Raw genomic sequence first — 21,845 nt, 5'->3', positions numbered from 1 at the left:
CATAAAAGTAAACTTTTGCATGGAATGCATGCTTTTCTGTAGCAGTTGCGTTTTTGTGACTTGATTCCATACATGTACTACAATACAAATCAGATGTTTCAAATCAAAGGTGGGTACTGTGCTTTGAAACCGCTGATTGACCCATTCTAAATTCATGGTAGAAACCGTTTCAAACTTGCCCACAGTATTTGCTGAATGAACAGGCTCTTTAGTTTAAGTATCATTTCAGCAGAGACACACAGTGTAAGGAGATAAGTTCTAAAGGCGACGTCATGGACACAAGGGACACTGTTAACGGTGGATGTGAAAAACCACAACCAATCACTGATGAAGACGCTCAATCTCACAGTAAGTCAAGTGATGTTTCGTCTTTTCCCTCATCCGGCATCTTCCCGAGGCAAGGGATTTAATATACTTTAAAAGTCAAGTTTCCAACCTTTCCGAACTAGGCTGGAATTCCTGGGCTCGATCGTAGCGCCACCAGTGGTAATAACGAGTAATGTCCCTTCTAAGCCTCTCCTCTCGACCAAACAAAATGGCGATCTGATCGATAATCAAGATCTATATTGTGATAAAACGGGTCTTACATCGCGAAGTGCACCCAATCACGTGAGCACCCTCCTTAAGAAGATGAAAAGCCTTGGAAAATATATGTTGACAATCGACCGAAATCTGCACGACAGTTTACTCACCGGATTTCGATTTCGTTAGTCCAGCCAAAATGTAACTCCATAAACCAGCCCAGTTCGGCAAGGGTGGAAACTGGACTTTTATAGTCAGTTGACTCTTTTGCCTCGGGAAGATGTTTTGAATTAGTTCAACATTGACATGGCAAAGTAAGCACAGATGGTCATTCATTCGGAGGCGAGTCTTCCTTAGAGTCCAGCGCAAAGGCTTCGCTCTCATATATTTTATGATCATATAGCACTAAGATCATCTTGTGTAAATTGACTCAGTGAAATAGCTTTGAGATCGTACCGATAACTTCTTTTTCCTTCTTTAAAGAACCGTTGAGTTGTTTTTCATATCTGGCTAGATTCCTGGAGTAAGGGCAACGTATTCAAGAAAGGGAAGACAGAACTGATACAATGGCAAAGCAACCGTTGTCCGTCCCAAGAAAACGTAACAATTAACTGTATCAACGTACGATAATATGACAAATCCAGTGAAATCTGTAGTTGTAAATGACCCGCGGAACGGGTGGTGGAGTGGGGTAGGCTACGTTGTATGAAGTAGTAACTTACAACCAGTTGGGCAACGAGTATGAAACATTCTGTATATCACACCAGTCAAGCGCAGCCTCACCAGCAGATCTACTGCTCAAATTACAGTATACATTTCTTGTTTTGAGTTTGCTGTGGCCATTGTCACCAAAGAAATAAGATATCATTTCACTTAATTGAGATATTGATTTTTTAAAAACAAGTACAGAATTTCAACCTAAAACATAATAAGAGTAGTTTCAGTTCAGCCTTCAAAGATAAGCGATTTGGGGATGAAAATACAAAGTAATTCCTACCATGCCGACCAAAATAAAGTGATCATTGATAAATAAATCACCACAGATCAAGTCTTTCAGATGTATATATAGGGTGCAGTACGTCACTCATTTCAGATTCCACCTTCTTTTCACAACGAATGCTTCTGGCATTCATGGGCTGTTTCCAGGGAATCATACTTGAAGCAAATAGGTCTAACTTGAGCGTGGCCATCGTGTGCATGGTAAACGCCACCGACAGCAGCATCAACATTACCGAGCCTACAGAACCAGCACCTGAGGTACACTGTCACAAGAGTTTATATCGTGTCATTGTTAGTGAAAAACTATTTTTCAAGACTGAAGCATTGTTTTACAATGCATTGCAAAAGACTAACTCTCAAGTTGGTTTCACCAGATCCAAAGCGCCACAGTTCACTTTGCAGAGATACTTCCTTTCGCCATATCAGGATCCGCTGATTCGCCTCGAGGTTGTCAGCACTATAATTCGGACTTTCTTCCAACAAAGAGATCATACCCTAGGAATAACTTAAATATTGTTCAAAGCAGTTTTAGGCATGTGCCACTTTATCCCGTTGTTTGATTTATATAGATTCCCTTGGCTGATAACATACCTGAAGATCCGGGTTAGAATAGGCCTTCAGAAACCCATGATGGCCGTAAAAGGCGACTATGCTTGTGGTTAGAGGCGATTGACGGGATCGGGTGGTCAGTCTTGCTGAATTGGTTGATGCATGTCATCGTATCCCAATTGAGTGAATCGATGCTAATGATATTAATCACTGCACAGGCCGCCGTCATATAGCTGGAATATTGCTGAGTGCGGCGTTAAACAACAAACCAAACAACCAACCTTGCCTATTTGACAGACTGCTGAATTCTACTGGTCCAAGACAGAGCAGGCCGGGCTCCTCAGCTCCTACTTCTATGGTTACTTTATGACACAAGTTCCTTCAGGCATCTTGGCAAACAAATTTGGTGGGAAGAACGTCATGTTTGTCGGGATGCTGATTGGCTCGATCAGCTCGCTGCTTTTACCAATCGGCGCCCGAACTTCTATCTACATGGCCTACGTCCTCCGGGTGCTTCTCGGCGTGTCCCAGGTATAGAGATAGATGCACCCCTATGGAGGGTAACATTGATAGAACCAAACTGGAGGTAGGGTTATATGGATAGTATCCACCTATAATTCATATCCAAAGGCACAAAGAAAGATCCATTTCTTCTTCTTTTTTTATAATTTATTTCTTTTCTGTTGCATATTACAAACTAATATATCACGATTCTATAACTAAACACAATATACAGTGATATGTATGCAAACTACACAAAACTAAACAGTTAGCAACTGAATAATGAGTTAGAATTTGACCAAAATTTGTTAAAGAGGTTCTTGGTAGCATATACTGATGCAGTGTATCTGGTCGTAAAGTAATGTTGTGTGAGCTCCTCTTTATGCTGGTTAAATGTAGTCATGTACTTTGATACAAAGATTAGTGCATTTATTGGGTTGTAATACTGTGTTGGATAACCTATTAAGACAACGTCTCTAGTAATTTTTTATTTTGCCCTGCATTTTATTTAATGTCCAGTTTTCTAAATCAATCCAAAGAGAGTTCACTTTTAAATTAAATAAACATTTTCTCATCCAATATCAGTTTTTAATATTTCTTAACTGTAATATTTCTTTGTGAACATTTAATGACGATATCAATATTGTCGAGAAAAATATTTAACACACACACACGAGGTCCACATTGATATAAAGCGTGATACAAAGCGTAATTCATGTTCAGAATAATAATATCTTGAAAACCAGAAACAATTTTCACGTTTGTACCAGTAAACTGTTAAATGAGCATTAACGAAATAAGATCACAAATAGGATCACAATCGAGCAACAAACAGGATCACAATCGAACAGAATATCAGAGAGCAAATCATAATTTAGAGAACATAACATAACTTTCCTGCGCTGTGTATCTTCTGTATTTGAAGGTGAATGAGAAGATGTTGGGTGTGGGTCATAGGTTGGGAAGTGATGATCGAAATCAATTCTGGGAATTGGCGGATAAATAATAAAATCAGTTGATAATATTTGTGAGGGTATTCGGCCAGTCGCATGCTATTGTTCACATACGGTTAGTCGGGGCTCTCCTGGTCTAACTATGCCTATCTATCTCGCTGATAAACATTCAGTGGTATTGAACATTGTAACAAGCTCTTGCTAAGTTAACGCCATCATCTGTTTCTTCAGGCCGTGTATTTCCCGGCTTCGCAGGCTATGTGGGGAAGATGGGCGCCGCCCTTGGAGAGAACAAAGCTCACTGCTATCTGTTATTCAGGTAAGAGTCAATAGCATCGTCAAATGCATAAAACATTTGTCAAAAGTTTATACTTCGGCTAGTCTTAAAATGACGTAAACACTGATGGAATACTTACACATTTCTGAGCAAAACTCTGGGGTTTTCTTTAGAACAAATAATTACAGAAGTGTTGACTTTTAGCTTGATTTTAAAAGCTGAAGCCATGCCCATTCCTCTTTTGTACTAGATTCCAAAACCCCATAAAAGTTCGGGCAACGAGAGAGACATGTATAGGAAGGGTTCAGCAAATGTACCCCCAAAACCATCTCTAAACGAAGAAGAATTTTACTTCTCAGAAGGTATTGAGACAGGTGGAATTTATACCATGTGGATTCTCCTAATGTCAAAGGATTTGCTTGAATCTTTTGCAATCTCAGGGAAGTACCAAGTACAATTTTGTCAATTCATTTGACTTTTCCACGCCTTACACAGCTATCCCACACGACAAACTATTGACAAAACTTCATCCATTGATCCAATGCGATGCTGGTTGGTTGGTTGGTTGGTTGGTTGGTTTGTTGTTTAACGCCGCAATCAGCAATATTCCAGCTATATGACGGGGGTCTGTAAATAATCGAGTCTGGACCAGACAATCAAGTGATTGACATCATGAGCATCGATCCACGCAATTGGGATACGATGACATGCATCAACCAAGTCAGCGAGCCTGACCACCTGATCCCGTTAGTCGCCTCTTACGACAAGCACAGTCGCCTTTTACGGCCATCATGGGTTGCTGAAGACCCATTCTACCCCGGATCTTCACGGGTCTCTGGCGACTTATATTTGAATTGCTGGGCCAACAAAACTCTGAAATTTCACTCGGGTCAATTGCGCATATTTGTTGTAATTAGATGTAGGTCTTCAAGAACCCTTCACAAGATAAAGAATAAATGAATATTATTATTCTTCTTCGGTCTCAGCACCGTAAGGCCGACAAGCGAGGATGGACTGGCTACACAGAGTGACCGTGCTATTTCTGTACCGTCTTGTCCCGACCTGTGGCTCGGTGTTTATTCAGTCTTGCATCTTATACGTTATCGTTATGTATCTATATTATTGCTTACTGCGGCGTAAAACAAAATTTTACATATTCTACTTCCAGGTACAATGTTTGGTGGGATAGCAACATTCGCCATATCAGGGCTGCTGTGTGTTTACGGATTCGATAATGGTTGGGGGTCGATCTTCTACATTACAGGTAAATAACTTTAAATATGAACTATACGTTAAATACATACTGATGGAAAAGAATCTGGGAATTATATGCTATCATAAATTCCCAGCCTTTCGTTCCAAATACGCGTTAGGAAAGCACACAAGCACATCTCAACATTTGAGTCTGACGTGTGTTGAATTTGTTAGCGTGGTATTTCAAATGCTCTGACAGTAAAACTTATTCCCTATCTCAATTATTGTTTCCTTTTTCGTTTCCATATCAGTTTATATAGAAAAGAAATTGATTCTTGGCTAACCATGTTATATAAATACTATTCTTCTTAAATATTTTAGGTTGTTTTGTCATTTACAATTTATACAATTACAAAAACAAACATTAAAAATGAATATAAGTGTTCTATCCTTGACGCATTTTTTGAAATCATTAGAGTTAATTATAGGTTTATGGTAATGTGTACCCCGTTTATCCAGACACTCTACATTCCGAGCCTTATTCGGGGTGAATACATTGGGTACTAAATCGTCTATTTAAAAGTACATGTGTGTGAGTTGGGTTTAACGCAGCTTTTAAAAGTATTCCAGTTATATCACGGCATATCAGCGAAATGTGGGAGGAAAGCCCGAAGTGATGCAGGTCTCAGACGTTTACCACTTTGGTGAAACCCACGAGCATGGGTATGGTGCTGACAAACCTAGAAACATAATCGGGACGATCTGGGATTTGAACCCTCAATCACAGGTTCCTGGGGTGTCCAAGGGGCGGTACTCTGCAAAGCGAATTTCGGCGCCTTAGACGACTGGGCCACCCGTGCCCCAAGATGTATGTGTCTCTGTCTAATTAGACAGCATCCATGTAAGATGATGCGGACGAGGCTCTGATGGTTTGTCTGACGAATATATCTCCTATGTCTCCAGGTGCTATATCAGTGTTTTGGTGCTTGTTGTGGTATTACACGGTGGCAAGCACACCGGCCCAACATCCTCGCATCTCGAAAGCGGAGAGGAACTACATCATCAACAGTATCGGAGAAACAGAACAGGTACTTGTTTATAAATTTTGATATTCTTAAGGTCTTTAATATCGCGAAGACATAAATCTTTACGAAAAACAACTTCTTTACTGTTTGTAACGACGAGTGGGTGAGTGAGTGAGTGAGTGAGTTGGGCTTATCGCCACTTTTAACAGTATTCCAGTTATATCGCGGCGTGTCAGCTTAATGTGGGAGGAAAGCCTGAAGTGATGCAGGTCTCTGATGTTTACCACTTCGGTGAAACCCACGAGCACAGGTATGGTGCTGACAAACCTAGAAACATAATAGGGGCGAACCGGGATTCGAACCCACAATCATAGGTTCCTGCCGTGCCCAAGGGACGCAATTCTGCACAGCAAATCGCGGCGCCTTAGACGACCAGGCCACCCCTGACACCCTGTAACGACGACTCTGATGAAAGGGAAAAAGTAGCCATGAAACGTCGTTCCATGTGTTTGTGACGGGTGCCACCACAATTTGATGGTGATTCATAAATACATGCTCATGATATAGTCGGAATCGTGCAAAATCGACTTTATGAAAGAAAGTAATCCATCAATGTTCCATTTTTTCATATTCTTCCAACTTCCAAATGTCTATCAAAGACGTAATGTTTTAACGTTAACTGTCGTCTTAGTATTTTGCGCAAAGTTCAAAAATAAAATGTTTGCTGTTTAACGCCGCACTCAGCAATATTCCAGCCATAAGACGGCGGTCTGTAAATAATCGAGTCTGGACCAGATAATCCAGTGATTAACATCATGAGCATTTATCTACGCATTTGGGATACGATGACATGCATCAGCGAGCCTGACCACCTGATCCCATTAGTCGCCTCTTACGACGAGCATTGTCGCCTTTTACGGCAAGCATGGGTTGCAGAAGACCTATTCTACCCCGGGTCTTCATGGCTTCAAAAATGAAACGAAATTTGGCAGTTCTATATACTTCATTTCAATGTCATATAGCGTCATGTGGAAAGAAGCAAGGAAACACGAAATAGTACGTGTGAATAAGATGACATGTTAACTGCTGTACGTATTAATGTGTAATATTAAGTCATTTCAAATCTCAGTTTGTGTACTTCTCTCGGATGTGTTTCTTCACATCTCATGTTTCTTTCTTATACATACGAAAGAGCCTTTCCTCATGTTTTAACGACTGCCTCCGTGGTCTAGTGTCTGAGCGCCAGCACGGAACGCGGAAGTTCGGAGGTTCGAACCCCGGACGCGTCATACCAAAACACGTGAAAAGATGGTACTTGTTGTTACCCTGTCTAGCCCTCGGGATTAAGGGGCTAAACCACGGACTGGTCGGTTCAAAGTCAGTATACTGTGTCTGAGCGGGATATTCATGTTAAACTGTGGCCTAGCACTATAAAGTCCGACACACCTACATGCATGTCTCTATACAAGTGCAATAATCTTGAACGCAACGTTAAGTCCCATTTCATCTCACCTTCTTTCTCAATATCAGAATTATGTAATTGTCGGGTTTTGTTTACAGAAACATCGAACGCCATGGAAAGCCATGATGACGTCTCCAGCATCTTGGGCGTTCATTACTGGGCACGGATGTTACAATTGGATCGCATACACACTGACGACTAACATCCCTATATATCTTAAAGAAGTGTTGAACTTCGGCATAACGGAGGTATGTACCATTTACTTTCACAATTTAGCTATTGTTGTTACTCTTCCCGTGAAGTTCCGGGGTAGAATAGGTCTTCAGCAACCCATGCTTGCCGTAAAAGGCGACAATGCTCGTCGTAAGAGGCGACTAACGGGATCGGGTGGTCAGGCTCGCTGATTTGGTTGATGCATGTCATTGATCCCAATTGGGTGGATCGATGCTCATGATATCAATCACTGGATTGTCTGGTCCAGACTCGATTATTTACCGACCGCCGTCGTATAGCTGTAATATTGCTGAGTGCGGCGCTAAACAACAAACAAACCAACAAATTCTGCCCTGATTATGTTTCACTATTTGTCTGCACCACATCCGTGGTCGGGGTTGGTTGGTTGGTTGGTTTGTTGTTTAAAGCCGCACTCAGCAATATTCCAGCTATATTTGCAGTATAAAAGTACAACGGGAAGTTATGAGTCGAAGAAACCGCGTGTGCATCTCCTGCAATGCTTATTTAGTCGTGTCTGCGTGAAGATATCACGCTAAATAGCTACACATGTAGTCGTCCATGATTATGCCATGTTTTTTTCAGAACGAATTTCTGCAGAGAATAATGCCATCCTGGTTATAATGTCATCCTGGTTATAATGCCATCCTGGGTATAATGCCATCCTGGGTATAATGTCAGCCTGGTTATAATGTCAGCCTGGTTATAATGTCAGCCTGGTTATAATGTCAGCCTGGTTATAATGTCATCCTGGGTATAATGTCATCTTGGGTATAATGTCAGCCTGGGTATAATGTCAGCCTGGGTATAATGCCATCCTGGTTATAATGCCATCCTGGGTATAATGTCATCCTGGTTATAATATCATCCTGGGTATAATGTCATCCTGGGTATAATGTCATCCTGGTTATAATGCCATCCTGGGTATAATGTCATCCCGGTTATAATGTCATCCTAGTTATAATGTCATCCTGGGTATAATGTCATCCTGGTTATAATGTCATCCTGGGTATAATGTCATCCTGGTTATAATGCCATCCTGGGTATAATGTCATCCTGGGTATAATGTCATCCTGGTTATAATGCCATCCTGGGTATAATGCAATCCTGGTTATAATGCTACCCTGGTCATAATGCCCCTGGTTATGCCAGCCTGGTAATAAGGCCATCCTGGTTATAATGTCATCCTTGTTATAATGCCACCCTGGTTATAATGCAATCCTGGTTATAATGCTACCCTGGTCATAATGCCCCTGGTTATGCCACCCTGGTAATAAGGCCATCCTGGTCATAATGCCAATTCCAATGTATTTCAGAACAAACTTTCTTGTTCCTTTGTTACAATGACATTATTTATATATTTTTTTACATATACTTGTCAATGTAGATAATTTTTTGGAAACAATTCCCTCTTCTTAATCTATCAACTAATTTTATTGATTTCACAGCTAATACTCACACTTTCTTAAAAAAACAAACAAATTCGTTTACTGTTAATGCTAATATCCTTTCCTGTTATAATATCCTCAATCCCGGCTGTGTCATTCATTTCATCACAACATTATTTTGGAAATGGATATACAGTCCTCCCTGATTATAATGCCACCCTAGTGATGTACAATGCCATATTTATTGCTGGGCATTATAACCAGGGCTGATTGTATTATGCTCTCCTTCCAGAACGGACTGCTTTCCTCAGTCGCCTTTGCAAGCCAGACTGTGTCCGGAATGGTCACTGGTCAGCTGGCTGACTACTTGCGGTCAAGAAAATACCTCACCACTACGGTCACGAGGAGGATATTCCAGATAATATGTGAGAATCAGTCAAAATAAAATGTCCACACACTCTCACACACTCATACCCCTAGGAATTCCGGGTCGGGATATATAGGTCCCAGTAACCTGTACTTGTCTCGAGAGTCGGCGTTATTGGTCGGGTGGCCAGGCTCGGTTACCTGGATGTCATCGTACCCCGACGGCGTTTGATCGTTGCTCATTGTATTAATCACTGGTTTGTTTGCTCCAGAATCGAGTATTTATATTTTATTTATAGTTATATATTTTGAGTGCGGCGTAAAACAACAAACAAACAACAATACGAGCTCGTACCCTTTCATGTTAACGGTCAATATATTGCAAAGTGCGGATTACTCTGTACCTTCATTTTCCCGAGTCAAGGGAGTTTACTGACATTCAAAGTCCAGTTTCCACCCTTGCCGAACTAGGCTGGAATTACTGGGCTCGATCGTAGCGCCACCAGTGGCCATTACCAGTTATGTCCCTTATAAGCCTCTCCTATGGACCAATCAGATTCCACCTCTCGTATCATTTGCGTTTGCTTCACACAAAATGGTGGCGCCAAGTCATGACAATCTGATCGATAATCAAAATATATTATTCCGATAAAACGGGTCTTACATCGCGAAATGCATCAAATCACGCGAGCACCTAGATCACAAACATGAAAAGATTTGGAAAATATCTGCTGACAACGAGTTGGCGGTGCACATGCTTTGGAAATCCTGCAATCGATCGAAATCTGCACGATAGTTTACGAACCGGATTCCGATTTCGGTGCGCGATTTTGATATGCATAGACTCGTTAGTCCAGCTAAAATGAAACTCCTCAATACCAGCCTAGTCTGGCAAGGGTGGAAAATGGACTTTTATAGTCAGTTAACTCTCTTGCCTCGGGAAGATGCCCTACTTTCTGCAGAGTACAACACTCATACACAGGCGTGCTTGTTGTTTTGTTGCGGTATACATTGTGTATGTCTGGTGATATAAGGAACGTCGAGGAATTCTCTTAAAACATGACAACAAATTCCTTCTGAAATTGCAAAAGAAGATTCTCAATTTGGCAACTGAGAAAATGAATTCAAAACTGAAAGCTGTTTTCTTATAGATGGATTTAGAAAGAGAAGTGGTTTACACAACTCATCTTCGATAATCAAGTGTATAATATATTCATTCTGTTATGATGTATACTCTGGACCCATTCGCTTTTCTGATAAGAAACACACAACGCTAAAGAAAGCCGCACCAGTGAAGATCTGGGTTAGAATTGGTCTTCATCAACCCATGCTCGCTGACTTGGTTGATGCACGTCATCGTATCCAAATTGCGTGGATCGATGCTCATGATGTCAATACGTGGATTGTCTGGTCCAGATTCGATAACTTACAGACCGCCGTCATACAGCTGGATTTTGGCTGAGTGCGGTGTTAAACGACAAAGAAAGAAAGAAAATTAGCCATCTGGACAGATTACACAAGATAAAAGTCGGAGATAGGGGGCTCTTATCAAAATATTATTTTGGTGGAAAAAAAACAGAATTGAAAGATAAATTTAATTTCGTGGTTTATGCTGACAGCCTGAAATGTTTATATACGACAGATATTTCCAGAATTTAATTGCCCATAATTAAGGGTGCATATAGCACACGAGTGCGTATTATACGCGAATAAATAAGTCTTGAGAACATTGATCAATCGGAAGGGGTGCTAATTGGGATTGTTCACATGCCAATATATTAGCAAATATTGCCGTGGGCGCTTATTAGAGCGGGGCGCTTATTACGTCGAATACGGTAAGTGATTGTGTGTTGCCTGACAGAGTTCAACAGCACTCCTGCCATGCGGCGCGGCTGCGGCCTGTACCGTCAGATGGTGACGGTGACGTCACTTCCAAAGCGAAGCTATTATTACAAATATGGCATGTTGTTTTAAATAAAAAAACAAAATGGAGATACAATTCACTGGATGATCGGGAATGCTCTGTCTGTATTCTTTAATGTTTTTCAGAATAAACAAAAATTGGAGATTCTTTCATGAATACAACGTGTTGTTTTAATGGATCTTTCAGTTCTGCAACGAGTGGTAGCGTTTCTTCGTTTTATAATTCATGCATATAAACTCAAAATACATTTAGGGGCGGTGGGGTAGCCTTGTGGTTAAAGCGTTCGCTCATCGCGCCGAAGACCCGGGTTTGATTCCCCACATGGGTACAAAGTATGAAGCCAATTTCTGGTTCCCCGTCATGGTGTTGATGGAATATTGCTAAAAGCGGCGTAAAATACAACTCACTCACCGGTATACACTGTACTGATATATAACAAAACTGCTCAATATAACATTATTATATTAACATATTTTGAGAAACTCAAAATACTTTCATTGATTATGTTTGGTGATTATTTAAAATATTATAACAATTGTTTTCGACAAGACAATGTGAGAATACCATTGTCCCTTTTTTGCATTGTCAGCGTTTGTGGGAACAGGGGCGTGTCTAATAGGAGCGGGGTTTGTGGACGTGGCGCATCGCTATACAGCTATTGCCCTGATAACTATAGGCCTGTGGTTTTTGGGGATGTCATCGGCTGGGTTCATCGTCAACGCTGTCGACTTCGCTCCGAGGTAGGCAGGTTGTCAACGTGGAATGAATCATATTGTACTAATTGATTTTGTACTGCATACAATGACAGGTTGTAGCGTATAAATGTGGTTGACATAATTTAGCATAGATGATTGTTTCGAAACGGCCATATTAAACGGAGAAAGACCATCAATCGTTGATCCGTTCAATTATTTTATCATTCAAAGATTTTTCAAATATGTTGAACTTTCGGCGCATGATTAATCCAACAGTCACCCATCTGGGATACACATTGTTTGACGCCGCACTCAGCAATGCTCCGTACAAATGTCTTCAGCAAATATGATCAACTTGAACAATATCTATTATTTGTTCCAGACATGCCGGTGTACTGTTTGGTATTTCTAACTCTGTTGCAACAATACCAGGGATCATATCACCTCTCCTCGCTGGTGCTATCACGCCTAATGTAAGTGTAATCAAGTGTTTCACTACCCTTGAGCTACTACAGTCGAGCTATTGCTGACTAGCCTTGATATAGTGGAGCTATTGCCGATTACCCTTGATATAGTGGAGCTATTGCTGACCAGCCTTGATATAGTGGAGCAATTGCCGATTACCCTTGATACAGTGGAGCTATTGCTGACTACCCTTGATATAGTGGAACTATTGCTGACTGCCCTCGATATGGTGGAGCTATTGCCGATTACCCTTGATATAGTGGAGCTATTGCCGATTACCCTTGATATAGTGGAGCTATTGCTGACTGGCCTTGATATAGTGGAGCGATTGCCGATTACCCTTGATATAGTGGAGCTCTTGCTGACTGCCCTTGATATAGTGGAGCTATTGCCGATTACCCTTGATATAGTGGAGCTATTGCTGACTGCCCTTGATATAGTGGAGCTATTGCCGATTACCCTTGATATAGTGGAGCTATTGCTGACTGGCCTTGATATAGTGGAGCTATTGCCAATTACCCTTGATATAGTGGAGCTATTGCTGACTACCCTTGATATAGTGCAGCTATTGCCGATTACCCTTGATATAGTGGAGCTATTGCCGATTACCCTTGATATAGTGGAGCTATTGCCAATTACCCTTGATATAGTGGAGCTATTGCTGACTGGCCTTGATATAGTGGAGATATTGCCGATTACCCTTGATATAGTGGAGCTATTGCCGATTACCCTTGATATAGTGGAGCTATTGCCAATTACCCTTGATACAGTGGAGCTATTGCTGACTGGCTTTGATAAAGTGGAGCTATTGCTGACTGGCCTTGATATAGTGGAGATATTGCCGATTACCCTTGATATAGTGGAGCTATTGCCGATTACCCTTGATATAATGGAGCTATTGCTGACTGGCTTTGATATAGTGGAGCTATTGCTGACTGGCCTTGATATAGTGGAGCTATTGCTGACCAGCCTTGATATAGTGGAGCTATTGCCGATTACCCTTGATACAGTGGAGCTATTGCTGACTTGCCTAGATATAGTGGAGCGATTGCCGATTACCCTTGATATAGTGGAGCTATTGCCGATTACCCTTGATATAGTGGAGCTCTTGCTGACTGGCCTTGATATAGTGGAGCTATTGCCGATTACCCTTGATATAGTGGAGCTATTGCCGATTACCCTTGATATAGTGGAGCTATTGCTGACTGCCCTTGATATAGTGGAGCTATTGCCGATTACCCTTGATACAGTGAAGCTATTGCTGACTGGCCTTGATATAGTGCAGCTATTGCCGATTACCCTTGATATAGTGGAGCTATTGCCGATTACCCTTGATATAGTGGAGCTATTGCTGACTGGCCTTGATATAGTGGAGCTATTGCCGATTACCCTTGATATAATGGAGCTATTGCCGATTACCCTTGATATAGTGGAGCTATTGCTGACTGGCCTTGATATAGTGGAGCTATTGCCGATTATCCTTGATATAGTGGAGCTATTGCCGATTACCCTTGATATAGTGGAGCTATTGCTGACTGGCCTTGATATAGTGGAGCTATTGCCGATTACCCTTGATATAGTGGAGCTATTGCCGAATACCCTTGATATAGTGGAGCTCTTGCCGATTACCCTTGATATAGTGGAGCTATTGCCGATTACCCTTGATATAGTGGAGCTATTGCTGACTGGCCTTGATATAGTGGAGCTATTGCCGATTACCCTTGATAAAGTGGAGCTATTGCTGACTGGCCTTGATATAGTGGAGCTATTGCTGACCAGCCTTGATATAGTGGAGCTATTGCCGATTACCCTTGATGTAGTGGAGCTATTGCTGACTTGCCTTGATATAGTGGAGCTATTGCCGATTATCCTTGATATAGTGGAGCTATTGCCGATTACCCTTGATATAGTGGAGCTATTGCTGACTGCCCTTGATATAGTGGAGCTATTGCCGATTACCCTTGATACAGTGAAGCTATTGCTGACTGGCCTTGATATAGTGGAGCTATTGCCGATTACCCTTGATATAGTGGAGCTATTGCTGACTAGCCTTGATATAGTGGAGCTATTGCCGAATACCATTGATACAGTGGAGCTATTGCCGATTACCCTTGATATAGTAGAGCTATTGCCGATTACCCTTGATATAGTGGAGCTATTGCCGAATACCATTGATACAGTGGAGCTATTGCCGATTACCCTTGATATAGTAGAGCTATTGCCGATTACCCTTGATATAGTGGAGCTATTGCCGATTACCCTTGATATAGTGGAGCTATTGCCGATTACCATTGATACAGTGGAGCTATTGCCGATTACCCTTGATATAGTGGAGCTATTGCCGATTACCCTTGATATAGTGGAGCTATTGCTGACTGCCCTTGATATAGTGGAGCTATTGCCGATTACCCTTGATACAGTGGAGCTTTTGCTGACTGGCCTTGATATAGTGGAGCTATTGCCGATTACCCTTGATATAGTGGAGCTCTTGCTGACTGGCCTTGATATAGTGGAGCTATTGCCGATTACCCTTGATATAGTGGAGCTATTGCCGATTACCCTTGATATAGTGGAGCTATTGCCGATTACCCTTGATATAGTGGAGCTATTGCCAATTACCCTTGATACAGTGGAGCTATTGCTGACTGGCTTTGATATAGTGGAGCTATTGCTGACTGGCTTTGATATAGTGGAGCTATTGCTGACTGGCCTTGATATAGTGCAGCTATTGCCGATTACCCTTGATATAGTGGAGCTATTGCTGACTGGCTTTGATATAGTGGAGCTATTGCTGACTGGCTTTGATATAGTGCAGCTATTGCCGATTACCCTTGATATAGTGGAGCTATTGCCGATTACCCTTGATATAGTGGAGCTATTGCTGACTGGCCTTGATATAGTGGAGCTATTGCCGATTATCCTTGATATAGTGGAGCTATTGCCGATTACCCTTGATATAGTGGAGCTATTGCTGACTGGCCTTGATATAGTGGAGCTATTGCCGATTACCCTTGATATAGTGGAGCTATTGCCGAATACCCTTGATATAGTGGAGCTCTTGCCGATTACCCTTGATATAGTGGAGCTATTGCCGATTACCCTTGATATAGTGGAGCTATTGCTGACTGGCCTTGATATAGTGGAGCTATTGCCGATTACCCTTGATAAAGTGGAGCTATTGCTGACTGGCCTTGATATAGTGGAGCTATTGCTGACTACCCTTGATATAGTGGAGCTATTGCCGATTACCCTTGATGTAGTGGAGCTATTGCTGACTTGCCTTGATATAGTGGAGCTATTGCCGATTACCCTTGATATAGTGGAGCTCTTGCCTACTGGCCTTGATATAGTGGAGCTATTGCCGATTACCCTTGATATAGTAGAGCTATTGCCGATTACCCTTGATATAGTGGAGCTATTGCTGACTGCCCTTGATATAGTGGAGCTATTGCCGATTACCCTTGATACAGTGGAGCTATTGCTGACTGGCCTTGATATAGTGGAGCTATTGCCGATTACCCTTGATACAGTGGAGCTATTGCTGACTGGCCTTGATATAGTGGAGCTATTGCCGATTACCCTTGATATAATGGAGCTATTGCTGACTACCCTTGATATAGTGGAGCTATTGCTGACTAGCCTTGATATAGTGGAGCTCTTGCTGACAGGCCTTGATACAGTGGAGCTATTGCCGATTACCCTTCATATAGTGGAGCTCTTGCAGACTGGCTTTGATATAGTGGAGCTATTGCTGCCTACCCTTGATAAAGTGGAGCTCTTACCGATTACCCTTGATATAGTGGAGCTATTGCCGATTACCCTTGATATAGTGGAGCTCTTGCTGACTGGCCTTGATAAAGTGGAGCTCTTGCTGTCTACCCTTGATATAGTGGAGCTATTGCCGATTACCCTTGATATAGTGGAGCTATTGCTGACTGGCCTTGATATAGTGGAGCTATTGCCGATTACCCTTGATATTGTTGAGCTATTGCTGACTGCCCTTGATATAGTGGAGCTATTGCTGACTGCCCTTGATATAGTGGAGCTCTTGCTGACTGCCCTTGATATAGTGGAGCTCTTGCTGACCAGCCTTGATATAGTGGAGCTATTGCCGATTACCCTTGATGTAGTGGAGCTATTGCTGACTTGCCTTGATATAGTGGAGCTATTGCCGATTATCCTTGATATAGTGGGGCTATTGCCGATTACCCTTGATATAGTGGAGCTCTTGCCTACTGGCCTTGATATAGTGGAGCTATTGCCGATTACCCTTGATATAGTAGAGCTATTGCCGATTACCCTTGATATAGTGGAGCTATTGCTGACTGCCCTTGATATAGTGGAGCTATTGCCGATTACCCTTGTTACAGTGGAGCTATTGCTGACTGGCCTTGATATAGTGGAGCTATTGCCGATTACCCTTGATACAGTGGAGCTATTGCTGACTGGCCTTGATATAGTGGAGCTATTGCCGATTACCCTTGATATAATGGAGCTATTGCTGACTACCCTTGATATAGTGGAGCTATTGCTGACTAGCCTTGATATAGTGGAGCTATTGCTGACAGGCCTTGATACAGTGGAGCTATTGCTGACTACCCTTGATATAGTGGAGCTCTTGCTGACTGCCCTTGATATAGTGGAGCTATTGCTGACTACCCTTGATATAGTGGAGCTATTGCTGACTACCCTTGATATAGATGGTATCCGTTATATAGCTGTGATACTACGTCATAACACATAAATGGCGTGTTACTTTTACCGTAGAATCTTTTTGTTATACTATGTTGTACTTTATATACCATGATTCAGCCGAGATACATGTTCCTCATATGTCACTATAGTGAGTGAGTGAGTGAGTGAGTGAGTGAGTGAGTGAGTGAGTGAGTGAGTGAGTGAGTTGGGTTTAACGTCGCTGTTAGCATTATTCCAGTTATATCACGGCGTATCAACATCATGTGGTAGGAAAGCCCGAAGTGATGCAGGTCTCAAACGTTTACCACTTCGGTGAAACCAACGAGCACGGGTATGGTGCTGACAAACCGAGAAACATAATTGGGGCGAACCGGGATTCGAACTCACAATCATAGTTTTCTGGCGTGCCTGTGGGGCGTAACTCTGCACAATGCCTAAGACGACAAGGCCCGCGGAGCCTACTACATTACACTGTTACATTGCTCACTATATAAGGTGGGGCGGTGGGGTAGCCTAGTGGTTAAAGTGTTTGCTATTCACGCCGAAGACCCGAGGTCGACTCTCTCTCACTCACTCACTACTATATAAGGTATATCTCACGCATTCCTTTCGCCTCTTGCCACAGAAAACTCAGGAAGAATGGAGGAACATGTTGTACGTGTGTGGGGGGTTCTGCGTCCTGGGGATGGTGGTGTTCGGCTCCCTGGCTCAAGGCGAGCTGCAGCCCTGGGCTGTGGGCCAGGTGGAGATACTTGTGGAAGAAGGACAGGAGGTCAAGGTTGCGTCAGGCAAAACTAGTGATGGACAAAATGGCGGCCCTGACTTGGAAACGGCTGATATTTCAACTCAGCTCTGACTTCGTCACAAAGTGATGAACCATTCTTATCAATGTGTATAACCGACTAGAAATCAGGTTCAAAATATCACCCATAAACACAAAAAAATATCACCCATAAACACAACATTACTGACCATTCCCATATAACTCAATTTCAGGTGGTACTGGTGACGCTTTACGTCATTACAATATCCATTTAGTGGCAATAAGAAGTATAATGTAGGCAGGCTGTATAATGTGTTTGCTTCATTGTGTCTGGACCGCCTCCGTGGTCTAGTGGTAGAGCGTCCGCCCGGAGAGCGGAAGGTCCGGGGTTAGATCCCCGGCCGCGTCATACAAAAAGACGTTAAAAGATGGAACTTATTGTTACCCTGCCTGGCGCTCGGCATTAAGGGGCTAAAACAAGGACTGGTCGGCTCGGAGTCAGTATATTGTGTCTGAGTGGGGTATTCATGTTAAACTGCGACATGGTATCTCAGTGAGGTAGCCCTATAAATCGGCATTAGTCCGGACTAGTGCAAGCCGCCACACACGCACGCACGCACGCACGCACACACACAGACACACACACACGTACATGCACGTCGCTATATAAGTGCAATAATCTTGGACGCGACGTTGAGCCCCATTTCACCTCACCTCATTGTGTCTCTATCGCATGCGTCTCATTTCGTTTTCTGAAACACGAGGTCACATCATACTTCAGAGACATCATACATGACCTTCTGTATTCACATAACCAAGGAATTGTTCTCATGTATGATTGTGACATTGTAGGTCAAGATCTGAAGAAGGCTTTGTACGAAAGTTATTGAATATTAATTATACGAATTTGACGAAATGTAATTTTCTGATCTCTGGTGTGAGATTCGGGCTATGTGTGACCTACATATGAGGTCAAGGTCATATCAGAGGTCGCGTTATTAATTATATCACAACCTCAAGAAAAATCGGTTTCAAACTTAAGCAAAATAAACCAAATGTCATCAGTCAGAATGGTTTGGCTTTAAATGTGCATGACCACCAACCAGAAATAGTTTTGCATCTGACTGGCAAAGATTGAAGGTTAATGTCACACCTTCAGGAAAAGCATCAAATTTCGGTGGACATGATCATTTTGCAGTGATCAAAAGTGACTCCGAATTCCCGCTCAGGGCCAGGTTATCAGAGATACGGATAAAACGTATATTTCAAGAGGGAAATATCATCCGTAATTCAAGACTTAGTGTATTTGATAATTTCCCAAATAAATCATTTCTCCCCTTCTTCCGAAAACGCTAGCTTTCAAATTACAGTAAACTACGGTTATAACGAACACGCTTATTACGAACTGACGGATATAACGAACTTACTTTTTAGTCCCGACAATTTGCTGTGGTTGTGCTGTATATATGCTTATAACGAACTAAAAATAGTAGTCCCTTTGAGTTCGTTATAACCGTAGTTTAACTTGAATTAATATAAACACTTTTCGCATGAAAGCGTCCTGACGGGTAGGCTTACATACGATCAGTGACAGTTGACGTTTTTTTAGTGAATCTGGTTCTTTGGGGGTTCAGTGGATCTTTTTATCGAAAATAATCAGATTCTGTTTATTTCTGATAATGTGATGTAATCGTGTTTTGACTTGTAAGGGATCTGGAAGTAGTCGGTTCATGTGGCAGTGGTGTTTTGACTAGCATTTACAGTATGAATAACATTCGTGCTTTCATTATTCTCATTTTGCACATCCGACAGGGAAGCAGTAAGATGATATATATCAAACTCATTTCGGTCCTCAAATCGTTGTCTACATTGATGAGATGACTTTGTACAGAGACCAGTGAAGGTATTTAGGACTGTTTGCGTATATTCTACCTTTGTTGGTGGTTATGTTTGTTGGCACTAAAGCCTGAATGCCTTTGGATGTTTGTGATTCGTATTTCCTTTTACCTCAAAAATAAAGATTTGCTATATTTTTTATTAAAAACGAATTTGTTTTTATTTCATTACGTCAGCCTCTGGGCACGGACGAAGGGATCGCGTGGTTTGTATTGTGAATGTATAAACGTCGTGACGTCAAAACGTCTTATTTAATCAAGTTACATTTATATTACCATCACACTACAGGAGAGACAAGGTTAAGTTGTTCTCGCTCTAGTTGGTGTAATGCTGCATACACCCTTGGCATTGGGATTCTGGGGCGGTCGGGTAGTCTAGTGATTAAAGCGTTCGCTCGTCACGCCGAAGACCCGGATTCGATTCCCGACATGGGTACAATGTGTGAAGCCCATTTCTGGTGTCCCCCGCCGTGATATTGCTGGAATATTGCTAAAAGCGGCGTAAAACCATACTCACTCACTCACTCATCGGGATTCTGGGATAGAACCGGTTCCCAGCAGCTAATGCTTGGCCTTGGATGCCATACCTCGCTGACTTGGCTGAATGTCATCGTCCCCAACGACGTGGGACGTTGCTTATTATTAGAATCACTGGTGTATTTGGCCTTGACGCGATTATCTACAGGTCACCGTCATATAGCTGGAATATTGCTGAGTGCGGCGTAAAACAACAAACAAACAATGGTACCCCTTCTGGTTAACTGACAAGGTCCACCACACACTGAAGGACGTGTTCACATTATGATTAAGACTTTAATAGTGTTTTATTTGTTGTTCCACGCAGCAATATTTCAGCTATATGACGGCGACCTGTAAATAATCGAGTCTGGACCAGACAATCCAGTCATGATTGTGTGAACAACGATCCAAGGCGTCGGCGTACGATAATATGCTTCAGCCAAGTCAGCGAGCCTTACCACCCGATCCCGTTTGTCGCCTCTTACGACAAGCATGGGTCGCTGAAGACAAGAATGGGTCACTGAAGACCAATTCTAACCCCTATCTTCACGGGTCGGGGTCCATTAAAGGGTGGACCGAATGACTGCTTGGCTTTGGTGTTTGTCGTTTGAAAGATTGGTGTGTGGTAGTTTAGATGGTGCCAAGTGGTATTTGGTATTGGGCTTTGAGAACAGTGGCGTGCGAAATATCTCATTCCGGAAAATGAAAGAACCGAAGTCGGCAATTGAAAGAGGTGCTCGTAATACCCCTACCGACCTCAGACAAACAACCTTCTCAAACCGCTCCCGGCGAGGAACAAAATGACCATTCTGTTCAGAACGCTATCCTTTGTTCGCCTCATTTGCGCTTAAACTGGCACCTCCGCGTTTCTTGCTTGTCTTGAAGTATTTGGTGACAATCCAGACCAGAGGCTACACCCTTGTTTCACGCAAACAGGAAATAAATGTACCGCCTTGAGGTTTAAGAAATGTATCGATCAAATGCATGTAGATTATTAATTTATGGGAGCACATGGGTGAATATATCAATTCAGTATTTCAGTAATATCGAGGTTTTTCAGCATAAATGTCGGAAGGGAGCCCGAAATTATGAAGGACAAGGAATATTAATTATCACTATCATCACCACGTTAGCTGTGGTATAAGTCTAGTGCATGCGTCTTTTTGGTATTTCTTCCGAGATGAAAACATACGTGAATCATTTCGCAACGAGTTGACAATTCTCTTAACTTTGCCCGTTTATGCTTAGACGGAACCCAGTCGCACAAATGGCCACGAGTAGCTGTCCCGGAAAAACACGAGTTGGTCACAAATGGATCAGAAACTCAGCGCAAAGCAACGTATCACAGCGTCAACACAGTTCAACACACCGTAGCACATTGTTCGTAACTTACACACAGACAATTCTGGTTCTCTGGTAGGC

General features: G+C 42.3%; 1 protein-coding gene across 1 annotated transcript; it reads left to right on the top strand.

The window, feature by feature from the left end:
* Window positions 1-272: 272 nt before the first annotated feature.
* On the top strand, window positions 273-18,102 carry LOC139470684 (uncharacterized transporter slc-17.2-like). The gene is made up of 11 exons (XM_071252925.1): window positions 273-348; window positions 1,616-1,779; window positions 2,368-2,601; window positions 3,756-3,843; window positions 4,970-5,065; window positions 5,959-6,083; window positions 7,581-7,730; window positions 9,394-9,526; window positions 11,981-12,131; window positions 12,469-12,559; window positions 17,872-18,102. The coding sequence occupies exons 1-11, from the start codon at window positions 273-275 to the stop codon at window positions 18,100-18,102; spliced, it is 1,539 nt and encodes a 512-aa protein (XP_071109026.1).
* Window positions 18,103-21,845: the final 3,743 nt, after the last annotated feature.

The sequence above is a fragment of the Haliotis cracherodii genome, unplaced genomic scaffold (assembly GCF_022045235.1).
Source record: "Haliotis cracherodii isolate W230 unplaced genomic scaffold, xgHalCrac1.p SCAF_21, whole genome shotgun sequence".
Lineage (NCBI taxonomy): Eukaryota > Metazoa > Mollusca > Gastropoda > Lepetellida > Haliotidae > Haliotis > Haliotis cracherodii.
The sequence above is the reverse complement of the archived record's forward strand: the minus strand, read 5'-3'. Positions and strand labels throughout refer to the sequence as shown.